This window comes from Schistocerca serialis, chromosome 6 (assembly GCF_023864345.2).
Source record: "Schistocerca serialis cubense isolate TAMUIC-IGC-003099 chromosome 6, iqSchSeri2.2, whole genome shotgun sequence".
Classification (NCBI taxonomy): Eukaryota; Metazoa; Arthropoda; class Insecta; order Orthoptera; family Acrididae; genus Schistocerca; species Schistocerca serialis.
This window is the reverse complement of record NC_064643.1, coordinates 563,790,367-563,812,634: the sequence shown is the minus strand read 5'-3', so window position 1 is coordinate 563,812,634 and position 22,268 is coordinate 563,790,367. Positions and strand designations below refer to the sequence as shown.

At 41.4% G+C, this 22,268-nt stretch overlaps 1 protein-coding gene across 3 annotated transcripts in view; it reads left to right on the top strand.

Annotated features, from left to right (window-relative positions):
• Positions 1-22,268, top strand: part of LOC126483917 (asparagine synthetase [glutamine-hydrolyzing]) — a 229,300-nt gene that overhangs the window by 15,229 nt on the left and 191,803 nt on the right. For 2 of the 3 annotated variants that reach the window (XR_007587788.1, XM_050107190.1), the window contains exons 2-3: positions 9,331-9,497; positions 19,347-19,472. Coding sequence is in view for 2 of the 3 variants with exons in the window: in XM_050107190.1 (XP_049963147.1) it covers positions 9,372-9,497; positions 19,347-19,472 (252 nt within the window). In the remaining variant the exon portion in view is untranslated. Of the gene's footprint in view, positions 1-2,510; positions 2,637-9,330; positions 9,498-19,346; positions 19,473-22,268 lie in introns of those variants that run through there. The other variant, XM_050107191.1, reaches the window with a different exon arrangement.

Here is a 22,268-nt window from a genome sequence, read left to right as displayed (position 1 = left end):
TCTCAATTCTTCATAAAAGACTTTGCTTATTAATTACTTGAACTGGGCATTGTTTAATGTGGGCAATAGATGGAAGAACAAAGGAGGGAGTAGATTACACACTGTTGTTTAGTGCGAATGACACTGTGGTCTTTGAAAACACACTAAACACTGTTTGCGACTTATATTTGGCTGAAGGAGTAACTGTAGAGGGTGCCTTATGCTTCTGAAGCACACAGACTGTACATATCCCATTTGCTGCCAAAAAAGCAAGCGCTTCATGTGAAGAGCAAGATCGGCGAGCATGTGGTGTGTTACAGCGAGGGCATGACTTCGCACTCTATGCTGGATGTGACACATGTTTATGCTCATGCTGTGACTGTGGCTGCTGGGCCACTGTTTGCAAGTGTGCAGAACACGTTGAAAGGAAGGGTCCAGATATTTAAGAATCTGTTTGCGAATTTGAGAATCAGCTACACTGTGTGTTATGGCATTGTGAGTCATGGATCACTGTAGAATTTGCCACAGTCACACTTTGAATCAACACTGTCTAATAAAGTCTTGCAGTTCAGTCACCCAATAATGCTATGTCTGTCCTTGTTGCATATGGAGCCTAAAGAATTTGTAATGGACAGCCGCCACATGTACCCTATCCTCATAACACTTTGTAAGTGCCTGCAAAAGTTCCTTATATGGTGTTAGTTCAGGGTGGGAAGTGAGAAAGAGTTTGGTCCCATGTGTATAAATAATCACTCTTGCTGTGGCCAAGAAGTAAGAACATTTGGCTGTATCTTGTATGTGATGTGCCCTGATGTGTGCGTTGAACTGTGTGAGGTACTCTGTCCAGTCTAACTTTGTCTCATCAAACCCAGGAAAAGGTGGCACATATGCAGGCAGTGCAGGTGATTGTCACCTACGTCGTCATGAAGTTATTCATCATGTCAAGCAATTGCACCATTTGTTGACTCTGAAACTGAATGAACTGTGTTAGATCAACTGCAGGTGGTACAGCTGGTGATTGCAGCTGAGTAGCCATAGTAACTAATCAAGGTACAAAATAACAAGACAAGTAATGCACAAAGACAAACAGCAAAAAGCAAGAATAGCACAGAGGAAGCAGAAAGGGGTGCAAAAGCAGCAACCACAGAGCCTAGAACATAACGAGCACAAGCAAGGCAAACAATGGGTAAACAGGGGATGAACAACTGAAGAAACAACCAAAAAGACCACATAACAGCAATAAACAACAAGATGACTGCTACACTTAGGCTTGATAACTTGTCGCCTGATGTTATTTATGACTTTGTACACAACGGTAGGACAGGTGGGCTACAGAGTGTGTGGCAACTGTTGTCATAAGCGTGGTGCTGCGACTAAGTGGTATTTGCACGGTGTCCCTTAGAGTAATGGCTCCGAGCACGAGTGGACTGGGCTGCTGCTGCCGACTCATATATTACGGCAGCAGAGGGCACTCAAGGTGCAGAGCTGCTGGAGGTGTGTTTCAGCAGACGCAGTTGGTTGGGTCCGTCAGATTCCGCACGACTGCTACCAGTGTCATGTGGAAAGTTGCAGTTCCATTGCTATGATGCCCATGGTGCAGTGTAAATATGTGAGACCACATTCACATATTATTCTTTTAACTTGCCAGTAACAAAATGGCACTTGTAACAAAGTCCATGGAGTGTCACGGCCAAGGCACGATAAGACTGATGGTGCTGCTTCTTGCATTGATAGAATTCAACCCTAGCTGTCATGACATGCATGAAACAGTAATAATAGGAAGACAACAATGAATATAAAGTGTCAAATAACAAAGAGGAAAGTTCCTGCAACAAGGCCAACTGTTGCAAAACCTGATACAAGGCAGGAGAAGTCCACAACAAAAACAGTGCACGACACATGTCTCCATCCGTAATGTGAAATGCGTGGAAATGTTGCTGTAAACAGTATTTGTATGCTTCCCAATCTTCTGCCATCAAGTCAGAGGCAACAGGAGGAAACAAAGCTACAGATAAAGGCTTGGAGACCAACAACAACAAAGCCTGTTGTATGAGCATGATGTGATCCTTCTGCTGTTGCACCAATGTTTGAAATAGAGACTCCATGTCACAACAAGATGTGAAAAGCATCCACAAAATGACAGGCACATGAAAATAAGACCCTACTTTCGCTTACTCTATTATTATTCTTTGCTTTGTTTTATTATTACTCGCGTAACAACTAATATATGAAATAAAATATGTTACTACGAAAAGAGCCCCGAAATACCTTTTAGTGATGCTGTGCTGTGACTTTCTTTGGATCATTAATTTTCAACAAAACAAAATATGTCATGTTCTTATTCTTCTGGATCTGGCTTTCTATTAAAGGAACATTTTTTCGTTACTGTAACTCACTATAAAGTTCAACATATCTTCCTTACTTTATAGTTATTGAAAAGGTTAATGAAAATTACTTTGTTATCAATACTGATGTTACAGTACGCAATGATTGTTCAACATCAAAATTTTGCAGTGGATTTTTGTTAACAGTAAAACACCAATAAGTACCACGACTAACACGAGAACATGAGACTATTATTGGAGAAGAAAGATGTTTTTAGTATAAGGTTGCCAGACCAGAACTACGCACAGCAAGATTTCTTTTATGTTATGAAGGTAAATTATCTTTTTGCACTGTTAGTAATATATTATCAGCAGCCCGCGTCAGCCTGTAAAACACATCATAAAATCTGCTGCTCTGCTCTGCAATTCCGAAAGCTGAAAGAAATAATTTTACTTCACTATTACCTGCCCGCTTCTTTGCGGTATGATAGATTTTATTTAATGCAATTTGAATGCGCCGCGGCAGCGGCTCGTTCGTTCGTAGCGCAGCTCTGCACCACGAATAATATTTAAATAACTGAAAATTTCTTAAAGGGATGGAATAAAATACCAGGCAAGCTTATTACAAATCATAATGCAAGGTTTCACTAAGTAACTCTATTCAAAACATTTACACAATTCAATTAATTACACACCTTTCCAAGGCTATGTCTAATAGCGTCCCTCTTACAATCTTGACAAAAGAATGCTATGCTAGCGTACAATATAACGTCACAGGCTATCCTACTCATGTAACTCCAAGAAGACGACAGAGAAATTAATTTTCGTTCTGTACTACACTCCTGGAAATGGAAAAAAGAACACATTGACACCGGTGTGTCAGACCCACCATACTTGCTCCGGACACTGCGAGAGGGCTGTACAAGCAATGATCACACGCACGGCACAGCGGACACACCAGGAACCGCGATGTTGCCCGTCGAATGGCGCTAGCTGCGCAGCATTTGTGCACCGCCACCGTCAGTGTCAGCCAGTTTGCCGTGGCATACGGAGCTCCATCGCAGTCTTTAACACTGGTAGCATGCCGCGACAGTGTGGACGTGAACCGTATGTGCAGTTGACGGACTTTGAGCGAGGGCGTATAGTGGGCATGCGGGAGGCCGGGTGGACGTACCGCCGAATTGCTCAACATGTGGGGCGTGAGGTCTCCACAGTACATCGATGTTGTCGCCAGTGGTCGGCGGAAGGTGCACGTGCCCGTCGACCTGGGACCGGACCGCAGCGGCGCACAGATGCACGCCAAGACCGTAGGATCCTACGCAGTGCCGTAGGGGACCGCACCGCCACTTCCCAGCAAATTAGGGACACTGTTGCTCCTGGGGTATCGGCGAGGACCATTCGCAACCGTCTCCATGAAGCTGGGCTACGGTCCCGCACACCGTTAGGCCGTCTTCCGCTCACGCCCCAACATCGTGCAGCCCGCCTCCAGTGGTGTCGCGACAGGCGTGAATGGAGGGACGAATGGAGACGTGTCGTCTTCAGCGATGAGAGTCGCTTCTGCCTTGGTGCCAATGATGGTCGTATGCGTGTTTGGCGCCGTGCAGGTGAGCGCCACAATCAGGACTGCATACGACCGAGGCACACAGGGCCAACAGCCGGCATCATGGTGTGGGGAGCGATCTCCTACACTGGCCGTACACCACTGGTGATCGTCGAGGGGACACTGAATAGTGCACGGTACATCCAAACCATCATCGAACCCATCGTTCTACCATTCCTAGACCGGCAAGGGAACTTGCTGTTCCAACAGGACAATGCACGTCCGCATGTATCCCGTGCCACCCAACGTGCTCTAGGAAGGTGTAAGTCAACTACCCTGGCCAGCAAGATCTCCGGATCTGTCCCCCATTGAGCATGTTTGGGACTGGATGAAGCATCGTCTCACGCGGTCTGCACGTCCAGCACGAACGCTGGTCCAACTGAGGCGCCAGGTGGAAATGGCATGGCAAGCCGTTCCACAGGACTACATCCAGCATCTCTACGATCGTCTCCATGGGAGAATAGCAGCCTGCATTGCTGCGAAAGGTGGATATACACTGTACTAGTGCCGACATTGTGCATGCTCTGTTGCCTGTGTCTATGTGCCTGTGGTTCTGTCAGTGTGATCATGTGATGTATCTGACCCCAGGAATGTGTCAATAAAGTTTCCCCTTCCTGGGACAATGAATTCACGGTGTTCTTATTTCAATTTCCAGGAGTGTATTTATACTAGTCACATATTCTCATCTTTGTTTGATATTTAATAAGTATTGTCTGTGGCGGTTTCAGTACTCGCCGACACAGATATTATCTAAATAAAAAATACCAGTACATAATTCTATACAAGAACAAAACATGACACACAATGTTTTCTCTTTATTACATAATATGTCTTTTGCTAAGAGACGTTACAATGTGTTGCACCAATGTTTGAAATAGAGACTCCATGTCACAACACGATGTGAAAAGCAACCACAAAATGACAGGCACATGAAAATAAGACCTTAATCATCGCCATTGTGTTCTAACACAGGAGCACACAGACAGTGACAGGCACATCACTTTATTATGTCTGGAACTAATTTGTGCAGAGAGACACTTCCCCGAGAGTGTCCACACTACTAGTCCAATAATCCTAGTCAGAATGTCAACATGTAACTGAGGGTGAGGCTGGCCTGGCCTCAACTCTATAGGCTGTCGGCTGATTGGTAGGGTGCTCGGAGGAGAGGCTGCACTTGCAGATCTCTGATGGTTCTAGCATCTGCCGATTTCTGTGGCACACCGTACAGCTCCACACCCAGATATTGGGTGTAGATTCTGTGTGGGTCACTAAATGATTGATGCCCCTTGAGATAGAGTTTTAAGTGGCAATTGCAGTTACTATAATGTGTAAACAAGTCCCATACTTGATGCTTTCTGAAATTATTTTTCTTTGGTATTCGCATAAAATCCATGCGGCAGATCATGTGACTGAATAAGCTGTTAATATATTCCACCTATGTACAAATATCCTGCTTTCTTAACATAATTTTTTTGTAAAGAGTTTCCTTTATTATTCAAACACACTGCAATCTGTACACTAGTGTACAGAGAATACCCTGTGATTCCTCTAGTAAGTGTTACTTAATATGTTACTTATTATCTATCCAAATTATTTAATTGTATATCTAAAAACAAAGATGATTTAACTTACCAAACGAAAGCATTGGCATGTTGATAGACACACAAATAAACACACACACAAAATTCAAGCTTTCGCAACCAACGGTTGCTTCATCAGGAAAGAGGGAAGGAGAGTGAAAGACGAAAGGATGTGGGTTTTAAGGGAGAGGGTAAGGAGTCATTCCAATCTCGGGAGTGGAAAGACTTACCTTAGGGGAAAAAGGACAGGTATACACTCGCACACACACACATATCCATCCGCACATATACAGACACAAGCAGACATTTGTAAAGGCAAAGAGTTTGGGCAGAGATGTCAGTCGAGGCGGAAGTATAGAGGCAAAGATGTTGTTGAATGACAGGTGAGGTATGAGCGGTGGCAACTTGAAATTAGTGGAGGTTGAGGCCTGGTGGGTAACGGGAAGAAAGGATATACCGAAGGGCAAGTTCCCATCTCTGGAGTTCTGACAAGTTGGTGTTAGTGGGAAGTATCCACATGACCTGGACGGTGTAACACTGTGCCAAGATGTGCTGGCCGTGCATGAAGGCATGCTTAGCCACAGGGTGATCCTCATTACCAACAAACAGTGTCTGCCTGTGTCCATTCATGCGAATGGACAGTTTGTTGGTGGTCATTCCCACATAGAGAGCTTCACAGGTCAGTTGGTAAATCACGTGGGTGCTTTCACACGTGGCTCTGCCTTTGATCGTGTACACCTTCCGGGTTACAGGACTGGAGTAGGTGGTGGTGGAAGGGTGCATGGGACAGGTTTTACACCGGGGGCGGTTACAAGGGTAGGAGCCAGAGGGTAGGGAAGGTGGTTCGGGGATTTCATGGGGATGAACCAAGAGGTTACGAAGGTTAGGTGGACGGCGGAAAGACACTCTTGGTGGAGTGGGGAGGATTTCATGAAGGATGGATCTCATTTCAGGGCAGGATTTGAGGAAGTCGTATCCCTGCTGGAGAGCCACATTCAGAGTCTGATCCAGTCCCAGAAAGTATCCTGTCACAAGTGGGGCACTTTTGGGGTTCTTCTGTGGGAGGTTCTGGGTTTGAGGGGATGAAGAAGTGGCTCTGGTAATTTGCTTCTGTACCAGGTCGGGAGGGTAGTTGCGGGATGCGAAAGCTGTTTTCAGGTTGTTGGTGTAATGGTTCAGGGATTCCGGACTGGAGCAGATTCGTTTGCCACGAAGACCTAGGCTATAGGGAAGGGACCGTTTGATGTGGAATGGGTGGCAGCTGTCATAATGGAGGTACTGTTGCTTGTTGGTGGGTTTGATGTGGACGGAAGTGTGAAGCTGGCCATTGGACAGATGGAGGTCAATGTCAAGGAAAGTGGCATGGGATCTGGAGTAGGACCAGCTGAATCTGATGGAACCAAAGGAGTTGAGGTTGGAGAGGAAATTCTGGAGTTCTTCTTCACTGTGAGTCCAGATCATGAAGATGTCATCAATAAATCTGTACCAAACTTTGGGTTGGCAGGCCTGGGTAACCAAGAAGGCTTCCTCTAAGCAACCCATAAATAGGTTGGCATACGAGGGGGCCATCCTGGTACCCATGGCTGTTCCCTTTAATTGTTGGTATGTCTGGCCTTCAAAAGTGAAGAAGTTGTGAGTCAGGATGCAGCTGGCTAAGGTAATGAGGAAAGAGGTTTTAGGTAGGGTGGCAGGTGATCGGCGTGAAAGGAAGTGCTCCATCGCAGCGAGGCTTTGGACGTGCGGAATATTTGTGTATAAGGAAGTGGCATCAATGGTTACAAGGATGGTTTCCAGGGGTAACAGATTGGGTAAGGATTCCAGGCGTTCGAGAAAGTGGTTGGTGTCTTTGATGAAGGATGGGAGACTGCATGTAATGGGTTGAAGGTGTTGATCTACGTAGGCAGAGATACGTTCTGTGGGGGCTTGGTAACCAGCTACTTGACCCCACCGACACACCGCACCCCTACCTTCTACCTACTTCCTAAAATTTACAAACTCAATCATCCCGGCCGCCCCATTGTAGCCACCCCTCTGGCTCCTACCCTTGTAACCGCCCCCGGTGTAAAACCTGTCCCATGCACCCTTCCACCACCACCTACTCCAGTCCTGTAACCTGGAAGGTGTACACGATCAAAGGCAGAGCCACGTGTGAAAGCACCCACGTGATTTACCAACTGACCTGCCTACACTGTGAAGCTCTCTATGTGGGAATGACCACCAACAAACTGTCCATTCGCATGAATGGACACAGGCAGACAGTGTTTGTTGGTAATGAGGATCACCCTGTGGCTAAACATGCCAGCACATCTTGGCACAGTGTTACACCGTCCGGGTTATGTGGATACTTCCCACTAACACTAACCTGTCAGAAGTCCGGAGATGGGAACTTGCCCTTCAGTATATCCTCTCTTCCCATTACCCACCAGGCCTCAACCTCCGCTAATTTCAAGTTGCCACCGCTCATACCTCACCTGTCATTCAACAACATCTTTGCCTCTGTACTTCCACCTCGACTGACATCTCTGCCCAAACTCTTTGCCTTTACAAATGTCTGCTTGTGTCTGTATATGTGCGGATGGATATGTGTGTGTGTGTGCGAGTGTATACCTGTCCTTTTTTCCCCCTAAGGTAAGTTTTTCTGCTCCCGGGATTGGAATGACTTCTTACCCTCTCCCTTAAAACCCACATCCTTTTGTCTTTCCCTCTCCTTCCCTCTTTCCTGATGAAGCAACCGTTTGTTGCGAAAGCTTGAATTTTGTGTGTGTGTTTGTGTGTCTATCAACATGCAAATGCTTACATTTGGTAAGTTACATCATTTTGTTTTTAGATATATTTTTCCCACGTGGAATGTTTCCCTCTATTATATTCAAATTATTTAATTGGATAGACAAAAAAATGTAATCAGCAAGCGATGGCAGAACACACACATAAGATGGTTGTAATTGGCAAGCTTTCGGAGCCAGTGACTCTTTCTTCAGACAGGAAGGTTGAAGGGGAAGGAAGAGGGGTGAAGGAAAAGGACTGAAGAGGTCTGGGAAAAGGGGTATATTTTGGGAAAGTCACCCAGAACCGTGGGTTGGGGAGACTTACCGTATGGGATGAGAGGGAAAGACTGAATCAGTCAGTCACCCAGAACTGTGGGTCGGGGGAGACTTACCACAAAGGAAAGATTGAATCAGTCTGTCTTTCCTTATCATCCCATATGGTTGGTCTCCTGTGACCTGCAGTTTTGGGCGACTTTCCCGAAATCTATCCCTTTTCTTAGATCTCTCCAGTCCTTTTCCTTCACCCCTCTTCCTTCCCCTTCAACCCTTCTGCCTAAAGAAGGAGCCACTGGCTCTGAAAGCTTGCCAATTACAACAATCTTATATGTGTGTGTTCTGCCGCCACTTGGGGAGTAGATTTTTTTTATCTTCCGATTAATTTTGGCAATAATTGATTGTTTTCATTGTTTATTATCTATTCAGTTATTAGAAATTCAGTTTCAGTTGCCAATATTTGTTCATAAACTGCATTTATAAGTGGAATTGAATCCACAACAGAGCAGATGACTTCTGTATAGGATTACGTGATTTCTGTTGTTAGAATATAAATTGGTGACTATTTCTCAGATTTATTATAATGTTACTTATAACACGCCAGTGTTACAAAATAGCTTTTGAAAAATATGGGTTGTCAAATGCTGCTATATTGGAAAAAAGCATTATGAAAGTAGTGCTTTCTGTCAAATAAATGTTTTTATTTTGTGTAATGATCCTTGCTGTGTAGTGCCAACCTGAGTAAGTGTCTTTCAAATTATGTACAATATCATAGAATTGTAAATTTCAATGAAATCATTGTATTACAGACACAAATTAGGATTGAAGACTGATTCACAAAAACAATAAAATGTGTGGCATATGGGCAGTTTTTGGCCTAGCAACAAGCACTTCTGTGCACTCAAACACCTCCTTCTCAAAGATAAGTCACCGTGGCCCTGACGCATGGCGCATAGAACATGACAAACGAATACAGGTAAGGTAAATCATTTGTTATAGCCTGCATGTACACAATGACTGCAAGTTAACTCCCTATTGAAAATTATTTTTATTAGTAATTGGTTCAGTGAAAAAGCATTTTGTTCCCTGTAGTTGTACAGTCTTTGTCTGTTGGTTGTATTCAACATGATTACCACTACTACGTACAGATTTAAGTGAATTTTTTGAGGGGTTGCGAACAGTCTTCTGCAGATACTCTAGTGGTAGGCAGCTGACTCATGTTGTTTGGTCAGGATTCCCTGCTTTGAGTTTGAGAGAGCCAAAGTGATCCAACTACCAGTCTGGAAAATGAGTATAAAGCCACAGTCAGTGGGAAATGAGGGGGATTCCCATCTTTCTTACGGATTAAACTACTGATATTGCCCCATGAGAATATAATCCCAAGCATATAAACTTATAACATAAGAAAAGAACATTATGCAATCGTTGTGTTCAGAATGAAATAAGAGCTCCTGAGAGTTTTGAGTATTATGTTGCACTACACACTAATCTTTGTTCTATGTACACTTTTTCTTGTAGTATTTGTTGTACTCACTATTCAACACCTTGGTGTGTAACAAGGCTTCATTTTTCATATGATACAGAAAATATTCATTCGTACTCTAACCAGTAATTTGTCATCTGCTGATACGTCCAGTTTTCTGTCTGTGCTATAGGTACACACTATTGTAGTACTGGACAGTAGGCTGGAAGGTTGGGTCCAATTGATTGAGCTGAGTTACAAGTTACAATGATTTGTATTTTTATTTAAATAACAAACTTTGCAATATATAACAAATCACATTTTCGTTCTCAAAATCTAACTCAACTCGAGTGACTACCAACTTAAACAGAGACAAGATCAGATGAATTAACAGGTGTAAAAAATAAGGCTCACAAACAATAAAACTCAGCCTCTTAAGAATTTAAAAAGCAGACTTACAACAGTTACAGCATGATGCCTAACAACCAGAGCAGTACTAAAGCTACAGGTGAATGTTAGCAGAAGCAATATTTAAAACAAACTTCAAAATGATTAAGGAAGCAGACAATCACATATTTTTTTAAAATAAGAACAGAATTTAAGAAAGGTAGAATTTGATGTGTCTGGGCTTGATCCCAGACAATCGTGCTTAAATGTGGCTGCTATAACTTTCTCCTGTACCATTATGTATGCAGGCAGGTATATCATCATTTTTAGTAAACAATCAATTCTCTTTTGCACATGTACTTTACAACAAAATTAACCTCTTAACAAATGTTCACAGTGTCCAAAATGTCAGAAATCACAGCCACAAGAGCATATTCAACAAAGTGAGCTAAAAGTTCCAAAGCACTAACTGCGTACTCTGTCCGATAAGACAGGTTGCTTCCTCTGCTGCTGTTGCCTGTCACTTCGCACACTCCTCAGCCAACATCCCAGGACTTTGCTCACAGCCGAACCCCTGCCACAGTTCGTAGCCACAGTATATCCCCGTTTCTGCCAGAGGGACCGTCAACTCACTGAACAAGGTTGGTGTCAACTTTGTTACCCAAACAAAATTTGTGGACCGGTGGCACATACTCCTCCTTCCCTCCCCCTTGATCTGCTGACATGCCGCTAAACAATCAGATCAGTCTTCAGGACCCAGCTTTATTGGGAAAGTTGAACTCTCATTTGTATTCCTGTGTGAAGACCAATCAACAAACCAGCTACTGGACTAGAAACTTACTAATTTGGAAGGGACCCTTGAACCTGGGAAAGCTTTCTTGTGATCTTTTTCAGTGGCTTTACTCATAGCCTGAAAGTTCCTAATGAAAACTTAACCCCCAACTCAGCAGATATTCAACTGCTGCCCCATATTGTACCATATAGCATTCTTTTCAAGGGCTTTTTTTTATGGTTGTCTTAGGTCTTCTCTAAAGAGTAACCACCTGTTGAGCATTGCTCCTCTAAGACAAAAGGTCATCAGTTGACCATGAGCTAGTCGATAACCCAAGCACAAACTAGTGGCTGCAGGTTGTTGGCTTACATGGCAGGCAGTATTAAATGCCATGGTTGACAATGGAAGTGATCCATCCAGCCACTCTGATCACTGCTGTGATAAGCTATAAGAGCAGACATCAGGTTCCTATTAATGCATTCAGTGTACACGGGATTTGGAGAGGGGAGGTGTAGCTATTATATATTAAACTGCCATACATAACCAGGATTTTTTAAACCAATGTGCGGTAAAAGATGTAATATTATGTATTACCAAACACTCAGTTTGCCAGAAGGTTCCAAAAATACTTTGCAAATTTTGTTCTATCACTTGAGCATTTGCAGCCTTGTTAGGTAGCAGCCATACCAAATGTTTAAATGCTTTGTCACAAACCAAAATATAGTAATTACTGAGTAAGCAAAGGACCTACAAATTCTACATACTACTTCTGGAAGGTCCTATCCACCAGTTTGGAACCTACCAGGTGTACAACTTTGCTTCCACCGTTTGCTGATAGGTGGCGACAACGGTAAGTAGCGGTCGAAAGATACAGATCACAGACGTCAGGCAGTTAGCTTGGACCTCGGCCAACATAACTTCATTCAAACATTAGTCGATTTGTGTTTGCATCATAAAGTTGTTCTTAATTGAAAATGTCAGTTGACAAGCTTAATTCTCGTCATTTGCGGGAGGTGTTACTGTTTTGTTTCACTATGAAGAAAACAGTGGCTGAGTCTCATTGAATGCTCTCAAGTATGTATGGTAAGGACGCTATTAGTGAGAGAACGTGTTGTGAGTGGTTTCAATGCTTCAAGAATGGTGATTTTAACGTCATAGACTGGCATAGTGGTTGAAGAGAGAATGTTTTCAAAGATGCAGAATTGAAGACATTGCTGAGTGAAGACTCACTTCAAACTCAAGAAGAATTGGCATGATTAGTGGGAGTGACACAGGAAGCCATTTCAAAACGTCTCAGGGCTATGGGTATGATTCAGAAAAAAGGAACTTGGGTCCCACGTGAGCTGAAACCAAGAGACGTTGAATGGTGTTTGAGAACAGTTCCTTTAGAGGCAAAAACGGAAGGGATTTCTGCATTTCATTGTGACCAGGGATGAAAAATGGGTTCATTACGATAACCCTAAATGCAAAAAATCATGGGGATATCTCAGCCATGCTTCCACGTCAATGGCCAAACCGAATATTCACGGCTCCAAGATCATGCTCTGCATTTGCTGGGACCAGCTCGGCGTCATGTACTATGAGGTGTTAAAACCAAGCAAAAAAATCACAGGTGCTTGTTATCAAATGCAATTAATGCGTTTAAGCTGAGCGTTAAAAGACAAACGGCCACAATACAGTGAGAGGCACGATGAAGTGATTTTGCAGTATGACAATGCTCGACCCCACGTTACAAGAGAGGTCAAAACATACTTGGAAATGTTAAAATGGGAAGTCCTATCCCAACTGTGACTATCACCTGTTTAGATGAATGACACATGGCCTGCCTGACCAATACTTCCAATCTCATGAAGAAGTCACAAATTGGATCAATTTGTGGATCGCTTCAAAAGATGAACAATTTTTTCGACACAGGATTCATACACTGCCCGAAAGATGGGAAAAAGTAGTGGCCTGTGGTGGAAAATACTTTGAATGATGCATGTGTAACCAATTTGTTTCATTAAAGCCTCAAATGTTGGGGAAAAAATGGCGGAAGCAAAGTTGTACACCTTGTAGATAACCTACTTTGCCATTTTTGGCCAGCATACTATCAGCACAGATACTACAACAGGATACTCTCTTTTGGGTATCGTTATCCATGCCTTACCAAACAAATTGCTGTTGAGTTTTTTTCATGAGTTTCATATGTGCCTAAATGCCCAGCTACCGGTGACTCATGAAAATATTGCAAGAGCAAAGGAACCAGTTCTTTGCAAACAATTATGTTATATTTATTGTCAGATTGGGACTTACGACAGATGGCCTTTTCTCTTAAAAGTATAGCTTTACCTGCTCACCTTTCTCTAATTTATTCTTAACTGCCCTCAGTTGGCCATCCTGATCATGAAATTCTCCGAAACCATGGAATAATTGAGGAATCTGCATCAATATTGGACTTACTAAAGGCATCTTGACTTACTAAAGGAATCTTAACTTGATCTTCTACAGCTTGATAATTCACCATGCTATCAATGTGATCAAATGTGCGGCTCAGGCTGTTTGCCACACAATTATCTGATCCGTTTATATTTTGCACCTCAGACTTGAATGTTAGTTAGTTTTTTTGTGGCATAGCAAGTACACAGCTTGGTTATCTATCTTGAAGGTGAATTTTTTATGCTCTAAATTGTAGCAAAATTTTTCTGTGCCAAATAAAACTATTAATGCTTCTAGCCCATAACTGGAGTATTTCTTTTCTAAATATTCCACTGCCTATGAGACCTGAGCAACCACCTCCTTTCCACCTTCTTGATCCTGCAGTAAAACAGTTCTACTCCATTGCTAATGCATCAGTTTGAAGGATATCTTCAGCATGGAAGGATGTAGGGCTAACACAGGTGCTGTTTTCAGTGCCATGAATGAGGCTTCCTGTGAGGGACCCCAAAGAAATTTGCACCCATTCTCTTGTAATTCATTAAATGGTGCTACCTTCTCAGCAAAGCCACCAACAAATTTTCAAAAGAAAATGGCCATACCCGTGAATCTGGCAGTTTGTTTGACATTTTGTTGGGTAGGAAATTGACTAGTCACACCCACTATTTGTGGATCAGTTAGAATTGCCTTCCTGGAAGCTATATGCCCTAAAAACCTCATGGATGAACAGTCTTAAAACCTTTCCCAAATAGTATCTGGTTATAGGCTTGATGAAGGGCAATTGTGAAGACGCTTGCTCGCTCAAACCATCCAAAACAGGTGTGCAAATCGAGGAGTGGAAGAGCCTTAATGCTTCCATTGTTCAGTTCTCAGTAGTTCAACACCAGCTTGTACTTGTCATTAGATTTTGTAACTAGAAAAATTGGCATAGTGAGAGGAGATTAGGAAGAATGTAATATTTCTTGTTTCAATCTTATATTATCCACAAGCTCCTTTAATGCTGGGGGTGCTAGTCTTTATGGGCCTTCTTATCTGGGATGTAATCAATGAACTCAGGTCAGTATTCTGACAGATTGGTAGCACTAAATTCTTGTGTTAAAACATCTGGATATTCAGCTCAAACTGCCTTTATCTGCATTGTAACAAATTTGTCTAAATGTGATAACTGCTTGTCTAAAGACTTGGAATCTTCCCCATTAGTTGTCCCTGTACTAGGTTTGTCATAATCAATCATTACTGTACTGCTTTGCCCTTGCTGGCCAAATCACAACTGAACTTATGGGCTAAATCTCTATAATTAAATTTTCCCTGAGACATTTAAGTTTCCTCTTGATCTACAATAAGGATGAAAGCTGAAGAAACGAATTAAAATTTGTGCAACAGCTGACACTTGAACCCAGGTCTCCTTGCTTACTAGGCAGAAATGCTGAGCATTACACCACTGCAACACTATAGTCAACATTGCTGCATGGACTACTCAAGTCTAGTGCTCTCCCTAACACACACTTCAATTCATATCTTCAGTTTATTTTCCCCCTAAATTGTCACTATTGCTGGGGAACTCCGGCATTGGAACAGCACCCCAGCATTGGATGAAATGGGAAAGTCCTGTATCTAAAGTGATTTTATAGATCTTTATAATTAAATTTCCCATGAGGCATAGAATTAAATGTCTCAGGGAAAATTTAATTATAAAGATGTGTAGGATCACTTGAGGTACAGGACTTCCCCATTACGCTGGGGTGCTATTCCAATGCCGGAGAGCCCTGGCAATAGTGAGAATTTAGGGGGAAAATAAGCTGAAGATATGAATTGAAGTTTGTGTTGGGGAGGGCGCTAGACTTGAGTAGTCTGTGGAGCAATGTTGACCATAGTGCTACGGTGGTGTAATGGCCAGCATTTCTGCCTAGTAAGCAAGGAGACCTGGGTTCGAGTGCCAGCTGTGACACAAATTTTAATTCTTTTCTTCAGATTTCATCCTTATTGTTATGGGGTAAACTCAAAATAAAGTTTTCACTCAGTCAAAACAGGAACCAGCCAACCTTGGCAGTAAAATCAGTACCCATAATACAGGGTGTTTCAAAAAGCACATTTACAAATTGACTTGGCGCATAAGGCATACAACAAGGATTGGTAATCACATAGGAACTGTGGTCCAAATCCCACTGGGGAGGGCACTATGGTCACAAGAGAGTGTTACTATATGGACATGAATGCAGTGCACCAAGACTGCTGCCACTCACGCCATGGCAGCGTTAGGGTTAACATGGCCAGCTACATGTACTGCAAAATGGCTGAGATGCATTTCATTTAAGATGCGGCCAACAGCAGTGAATGAGAAGCTGTGCACTTGTATTGTGTGAAATATCCCAATATGCTCTGGCAAATGTTGTTCACCATCCTGCATTACTGATTATGTGAAACCAGCGCATTCCATGTGCACAAGCTGAATGCTGGTCACCACTGACATTGTCGAAACACAGACATTCTCGAAAGGGTGCAGTGTATGCTGTCAATAAGTACATGAGGTGTATCCTGCTTTTTGATATCCCCCAATCTTCCATGTGGTGCATTGTTCATGATGGAATGCATCCACTTCATTTTCAGTGTGTCCAGGCATTGCAACTGGGGGACTACAGCAAGCATATGGAATTTACTTGATGGTTTCTAAAGGAATCTGCTGCAGACCGAAGCTTCACAGCAAGCGTCCTCTTTGCCAATGAGTCGAGCATGTGATGAGCACTCACAACCTGCATATGTGGATGGATGTGAATCCACATGTTACATGAACTCATGCCTCACAACCCAAGTTTACCCTTACTGTGTGGGTTTGCATCATGGGAGACTGTTTAATTTGGCCGTACATTGTCCTGGACCGACTTGATGATAACACGTATCTCATATTCCTGAGAGAGGTATTGCCAGGCTTGTTGAATGATGTTTCCCTGCCTATTCATTGCCGCATTCAATTTGAGCTAAATGGAGCCCCTGTGTGTACAAGCAGACAAGCGAGGGCACATCTGCAGACAACCTTTCTTGGGTGCTGGATTGGTTGCGGAGGGCCAGACACATGGCCGCCACAATCACTCGATCTGTCCCCAGTTGATTTTTTTCCTGTGGGGGGCATTTGAAGAGCCTTGTGTATGAAACGTCTGTTACATTGCTGGGGGATCTAGTGGACAGGATTGTTGTGGCAGCAGGATGTCTTCAATACACAGTGTCGATGTCAGGTGTGTCTTGATGCATCTAGACAAAGCTTTGATCATCTCCTGTAGTGAATGTCCATTTGTAGCATGTGACTAAATAACTGCAACACCATTGAGTAGGGTGGATGGCCTTTGTGACCCTAGGTTCCTATATGATTACTGACTCATATTGTATGCCCAGTTCATTCACCATGTCAGTTTGTAAAAGTTCTTTTGAATCGCCCTGTATAATTGGCGATTAAATTCAGTACCAATTTTATATCGACCTTCCAAACAACATCACCAATGGTTACCTGAGCCTGCAAGCACTCCTTTACACTCAGGCTTGATTTATCAGCAGTAAAATACTATCCAGTATGTAACTAATCTTCCTCTCTTACCAACTTCCTGATTAGCAACAAACTGTTTGCAATTGTTCATGGAAATAGTGTGTCCAAGTCGGGCAGGCAAGGTGCACACCTGTTCATTATTTAATGAAGCAGAAACAAATGGCAACAATGGTGTTCTGTAATCTTTAATAGTATTAATTTACCATTTGTAGGGTTTAACTGTCATAGTTCTTGCATTAGGCCTTTTCCCCACACACATTCGCTGTTTGCATATCCTGAGTCCCCACAGTTCCAACTAGTTACTTTTGAATATTTGTGTCCTTGTGAGATAACCACTCCATACTTTCTTTCTGTGTTGAAAACCTAACCTTTCTTCCTCCCCCCCCCCCCTCCCCCACCCATTTAAACTCGTGTTATTTGGGCAACCCTTCTGTATGATCTGCCTATCCTTCTGTGAATCCACAAATTCAATAGTCTGAATTTCACCAACTAACTCCTCTAACTCAGTTAGAGTTTTGGGGACGCTACAAAATTCTGCTTTTTTGTCTATTGTCATATTAGCCCACCTAAAATATGATGTACCCTTTTTAATCACTATACGAGGAATCCAAAGCAACAACTCTCTTTTTAATCTGTTCTACATGGATTCCTGAGTTCCTTGTTCATATTGAATATACAGTAACTCGTGCAGAGCTCTGAGAGGAACTATTCATCAAATTCCATTCCAAAATTGCTGTAAGCTGTTGTTTTCTTGTGTGGCCTGTACTACCACCTCCAGTAAACCATCCCTCACTTTTACTGACATCAACCTTAAAACATCAAATCTCTCATTTTCATAGTCTGTGCTCTGTTCTGAAATTCAACAGCAAAAACAGAAACTTAACTACCTGTTCTCCCAAATTCAGTATTCACAAAAAAATTCCTGGAATAGATTCTAAATTTTCATGAACAGACCACAGTCACGACTTTGACCTTTGTGATTGACTTCATTCCCAGATTCAATCAAATTCATATTAAAAGCTTTCAACCATTCACTAAGTTTTTCTATAAGACTTTGAACATTGCTCCTGGCCTTCATCCATGTCTACCAGGCCAGCAATTCTATATATACAACAGTTAAAATGCACCTGCAACCTCCAGACTTGATTCAGAGTACAACTCTCTTCCAAATCAGTAACCTCCAAAGTTTCCTCAAAGGTGGCATAAATTGCAGCAGTGCCCAAACTTACCTTGTCTGGCTCATTAATCCCTTGTACCATGTGCATTTGACCACTCTGGCATATTTGCTCAACAAGATCCTAAATGGTTCCTTTCGATTCTTTCTTCCTTCTTTCTAATTCATCAATTAGCCCACATCTGTATAGAAAACGTGGAGACTTGCAACAGCATAAAGTAAATATTGTATAATAAATTATGTGCTTGCTCTTTAATGGTCACGTCATTCTGCAATTGAGAAAAACAGTCCTTCATTTGGTTTTATACAGTCTCTCAGTTCATTGTTAATTAAAACTTCATGATTATCAATGTATGAATTAATTTATATGCTAATATCTGTCTAACATGCTGCTTTAATCTCTTCATTTTGTATTATATCTGTCTACTTCAGATTGTGTCTCACCAATCTCTGAACTTCTCCACTTCCATAAACATACTGTATCACACTATATTCTCTTCTGTTACTTCTTTTCACAGTTTATGAATGGACACAATATTTATCTGTCTTGTATGCCTAACATGTTGCATATAGATAGTATTTTTTCTTATTTACCATTTTTAGCATATAAAAATTAATTTATGTTACATAACTTAAGGAAATGTGTCTTAAATTCCATATTGGTCTCTGTTGCTCTCTAACATGACTTTCTGGGGCGAAAAATGTTTGTGATATTACTCCACATGGTGCTAAAGGTTTTTGAAAAAAGAAGCTGCAGTATGATTGTATTCATACAAGTCTAGTTTCAGTTTTACTATCATCTTGTGGGAAACATAATCAAGTCATCATGTCATTGTATATCCTGAGGGATTAAGCATTACACAAAGCCTTTGTAAATGTACAGGAACCCCGTTATGTGTAGAACGATGATCCAGGCTTGGATCTTGTAGTACAGGGCTTCCTCATTCTGCTACTGAAGAAATTTATTACTCATGGGAATGTCCCTGTACATTTTATTACAGTAATAGCCAACAGATAAGTGTCATTGTTGATTTGCTTTATTGGACAAAATATTTATTCTTAATGATTGTCTTTTTACAGAACAGTTGCATTGGGTTTCACCGTTTAGCAATTGTGGACTGTATATATGGAATGCAACCAATGAAAATACATGCCTATCCTCATCTCACCCTTATATGCAATGGGGAGATATATAACTGCAAAAATGTAAGTAGTTTTTGCTGTATTCCCCATATAAATGTAGTGATATGAGTGATGCTGAAATAGATAAAAATCAACTATGTACATAGTGAAACCAGAGGAACTGATGTAGTGCTGACAACAACATAAAAATGAATAGTTTTGAACTTGCATGACCTAGAACCAGAAAACCAGAAAAATGAAATATTGTGTGTGGTATAACACAGATCCATATTTGGTAGGAGCCACAATCAAATCCTGGAGGGCGAACTGAGTTAAATTATCTGTTATTTAGCTATGGTACTTATGATGTATTGTTTTCAACAGTGCCACATGGCTCTTTCCAACATCCTAGTGCACCCAAGCTAGCATTCCACCTTTCATGACTTAACTGTCAACAAGGTGTTAAACTCTAATGGAAGGAAGAGTAGGAGGTTAGTCAGACATAGCATAATCAAGTAAGCTATAATGGACTGCTTCCATTCAATCACTATCACATTTGAAGACCTTTTGTTTTCCCTCTTACTCCTGACTGAAAGAACTTGTTGAATCCGAGTTTGATATTATCAGTAACTGCTTTATGTTGCTTCCTTCTCTCTGTTATCTCTTACTGAGCACATTCATTTTTTTAAAATTTGCTTTTAGATTTTAAACAGAGGAAGAAATGTGAATATGTTTTCAGTCAACAGATCATATAAAACGGTATCTATTCCCTGCCTCTGTGTACATAAATTCAAATTGCCACCTTGCACCTCTGTATGTGCAGGCTAACCTCATGAACTGCTGCAGGGATTTTTATATGGTTTTCATTAATAAATACAGTGATTGAAGAGGAAGATTTTTGTATATAATTTATAAATATTTTATACAGATTATCCGAATTATGATGAATTAAAGTTAAGTTCTAAAAATGATGCCACTGTCATCTAGTGAGTAGCTGCCATAACTTGAGAGAACAGCAGTGATTGAGGCAGCAGAAAGTGTAACCAAATTAACATCTGGTGTGATGGTCTGGAAATCGAAAGGTTGTAGGATTGAATCCCGTCTAGGTCAAATTTTTCTCTCTGTCTTTTAACATAGCATTCACCTCACACTGATGTGGAGGTTTGCCAGAAATGAAATGTGGCTCAGATTCCATGTTACACTGTAGCTCCCCTTTTCCTGGTGGGATAACTGCACATACATGACATCCAATTGACTGCAGTCATTTCAGAACAACTGCATAATGAAAAAATATGAGAGTCCAAGGCATGCGGTTTTCAATTATTTATGCTTAGAGTAAAACACAGCATGGGATACGGCTTACTTAAAATTATGCAGAAGACTATTAAACATGTCTACACTGGTGAGATAGAGTATTGGGCCTTTTGAAGCTCTTAAAGACACGGGTGTGATTTTCCTGAATGTGATCCAGAAATTTCTTGCAAATGAATGCACAAGATTTCAAAATACTTCTACAGATAGTTGAGGGGTGCATTTCAAAATATGACAACAATTTAAGATTGCCAATTTCTGCTACCATCAGATTACAAAACCACTGAAAATTACAGATTTACTGAAGTTTCTTTGAACAATGGACAGTGAACTACTTAACTTTGAAGTATCATAATAAATATGAGAATAATAACAAAAAGGTAAGCAACTCACTGTCTGGCTGTGATGTGAGAATTGCAGTCTGAAATGATCAGATATTGTTAAGCAGTAAGTTTCCTGCAATGGTTTTTGAACAATTGCATAGCAAGAAAGATGCAAATCTAAAATCTGTGGTATCTTATTTTTTCTCATCAAGTAGAATATTTTCTGCAAAAATACTTCAGCAACTTTTCTTTGTTTCCAAACAGTATATTCTTTCAGCAGCACAGCAGCAGATGATTCAACTTTTAGTTTTCTGCTTTCCTTGACTCAAACCCAGATGTGCTCATGATTCCTTGTGCAGCATGGCAAAGAAGTCAGCCGCAATGTTCCCAAGACAAAGATTTGCTGTAATGAGTCTCAACAGTGCATCACAGTGTGCACTAAACTTCTCAAAAGAAATGCTACAATGCGAGCTAAACATGTAGATCATGCGTGTTTTTTATTTTTATTTTTTATTTGTGCCACCTCAGCCAGCTTTTGATATATGTTGAACTACTCATATGCACATCCCTCATGACTGGCTTACAATATTTACACTGGCTCTAAACGTGTTACATCACAATGTGCTCCCATCACTGCCATGAGATGAGATGTCACTCAAAATGCCAATTCCATATGCTATGCATAACATACGTGCCTCCAGATAACTTTTGTGGCACACACTGCTTATATCATGTAAGTTAAGTGAAAGTGATGATATTGTCGCAGAAGAAGCTGAGTAGCACAGTCACTATAGTGTAGTGGTTATGATATTAGACTGTTTCATGGAGGGTCATAAGTTCAAAACTCACCAGAACTGTTAAATTTTAATTTCTATATTTTGTTTGAGTACATTCTAGAAGTATCCGCAAATGTCAAGAATCATTGTACTGGAATGTTCTGTAACTGTATATATACTATATGTGTTCTGGCCGGAGGCAGTTCACTCCGCGCTCTTGTATGTGTAAGTGCTGAATAAACCTTCGTTAAGTGAAGTTAGTGTTCGTCATTCATTACACCTTCTTCTACGTGAAATTATTCACTTACTTAATGTTGTTATATGAATTTTATTTGTGGCCTCCAAACAAAATATGCTGCGCCAGTCAAGTTGTCTGGTTGTAGATACTTGATGCTGTCAGTGTAAAGCCGGTTTGGGTTGCTAGTTAAAAATAAAGGACACAGGAGACTGACGAAATTTATGTGTATAGA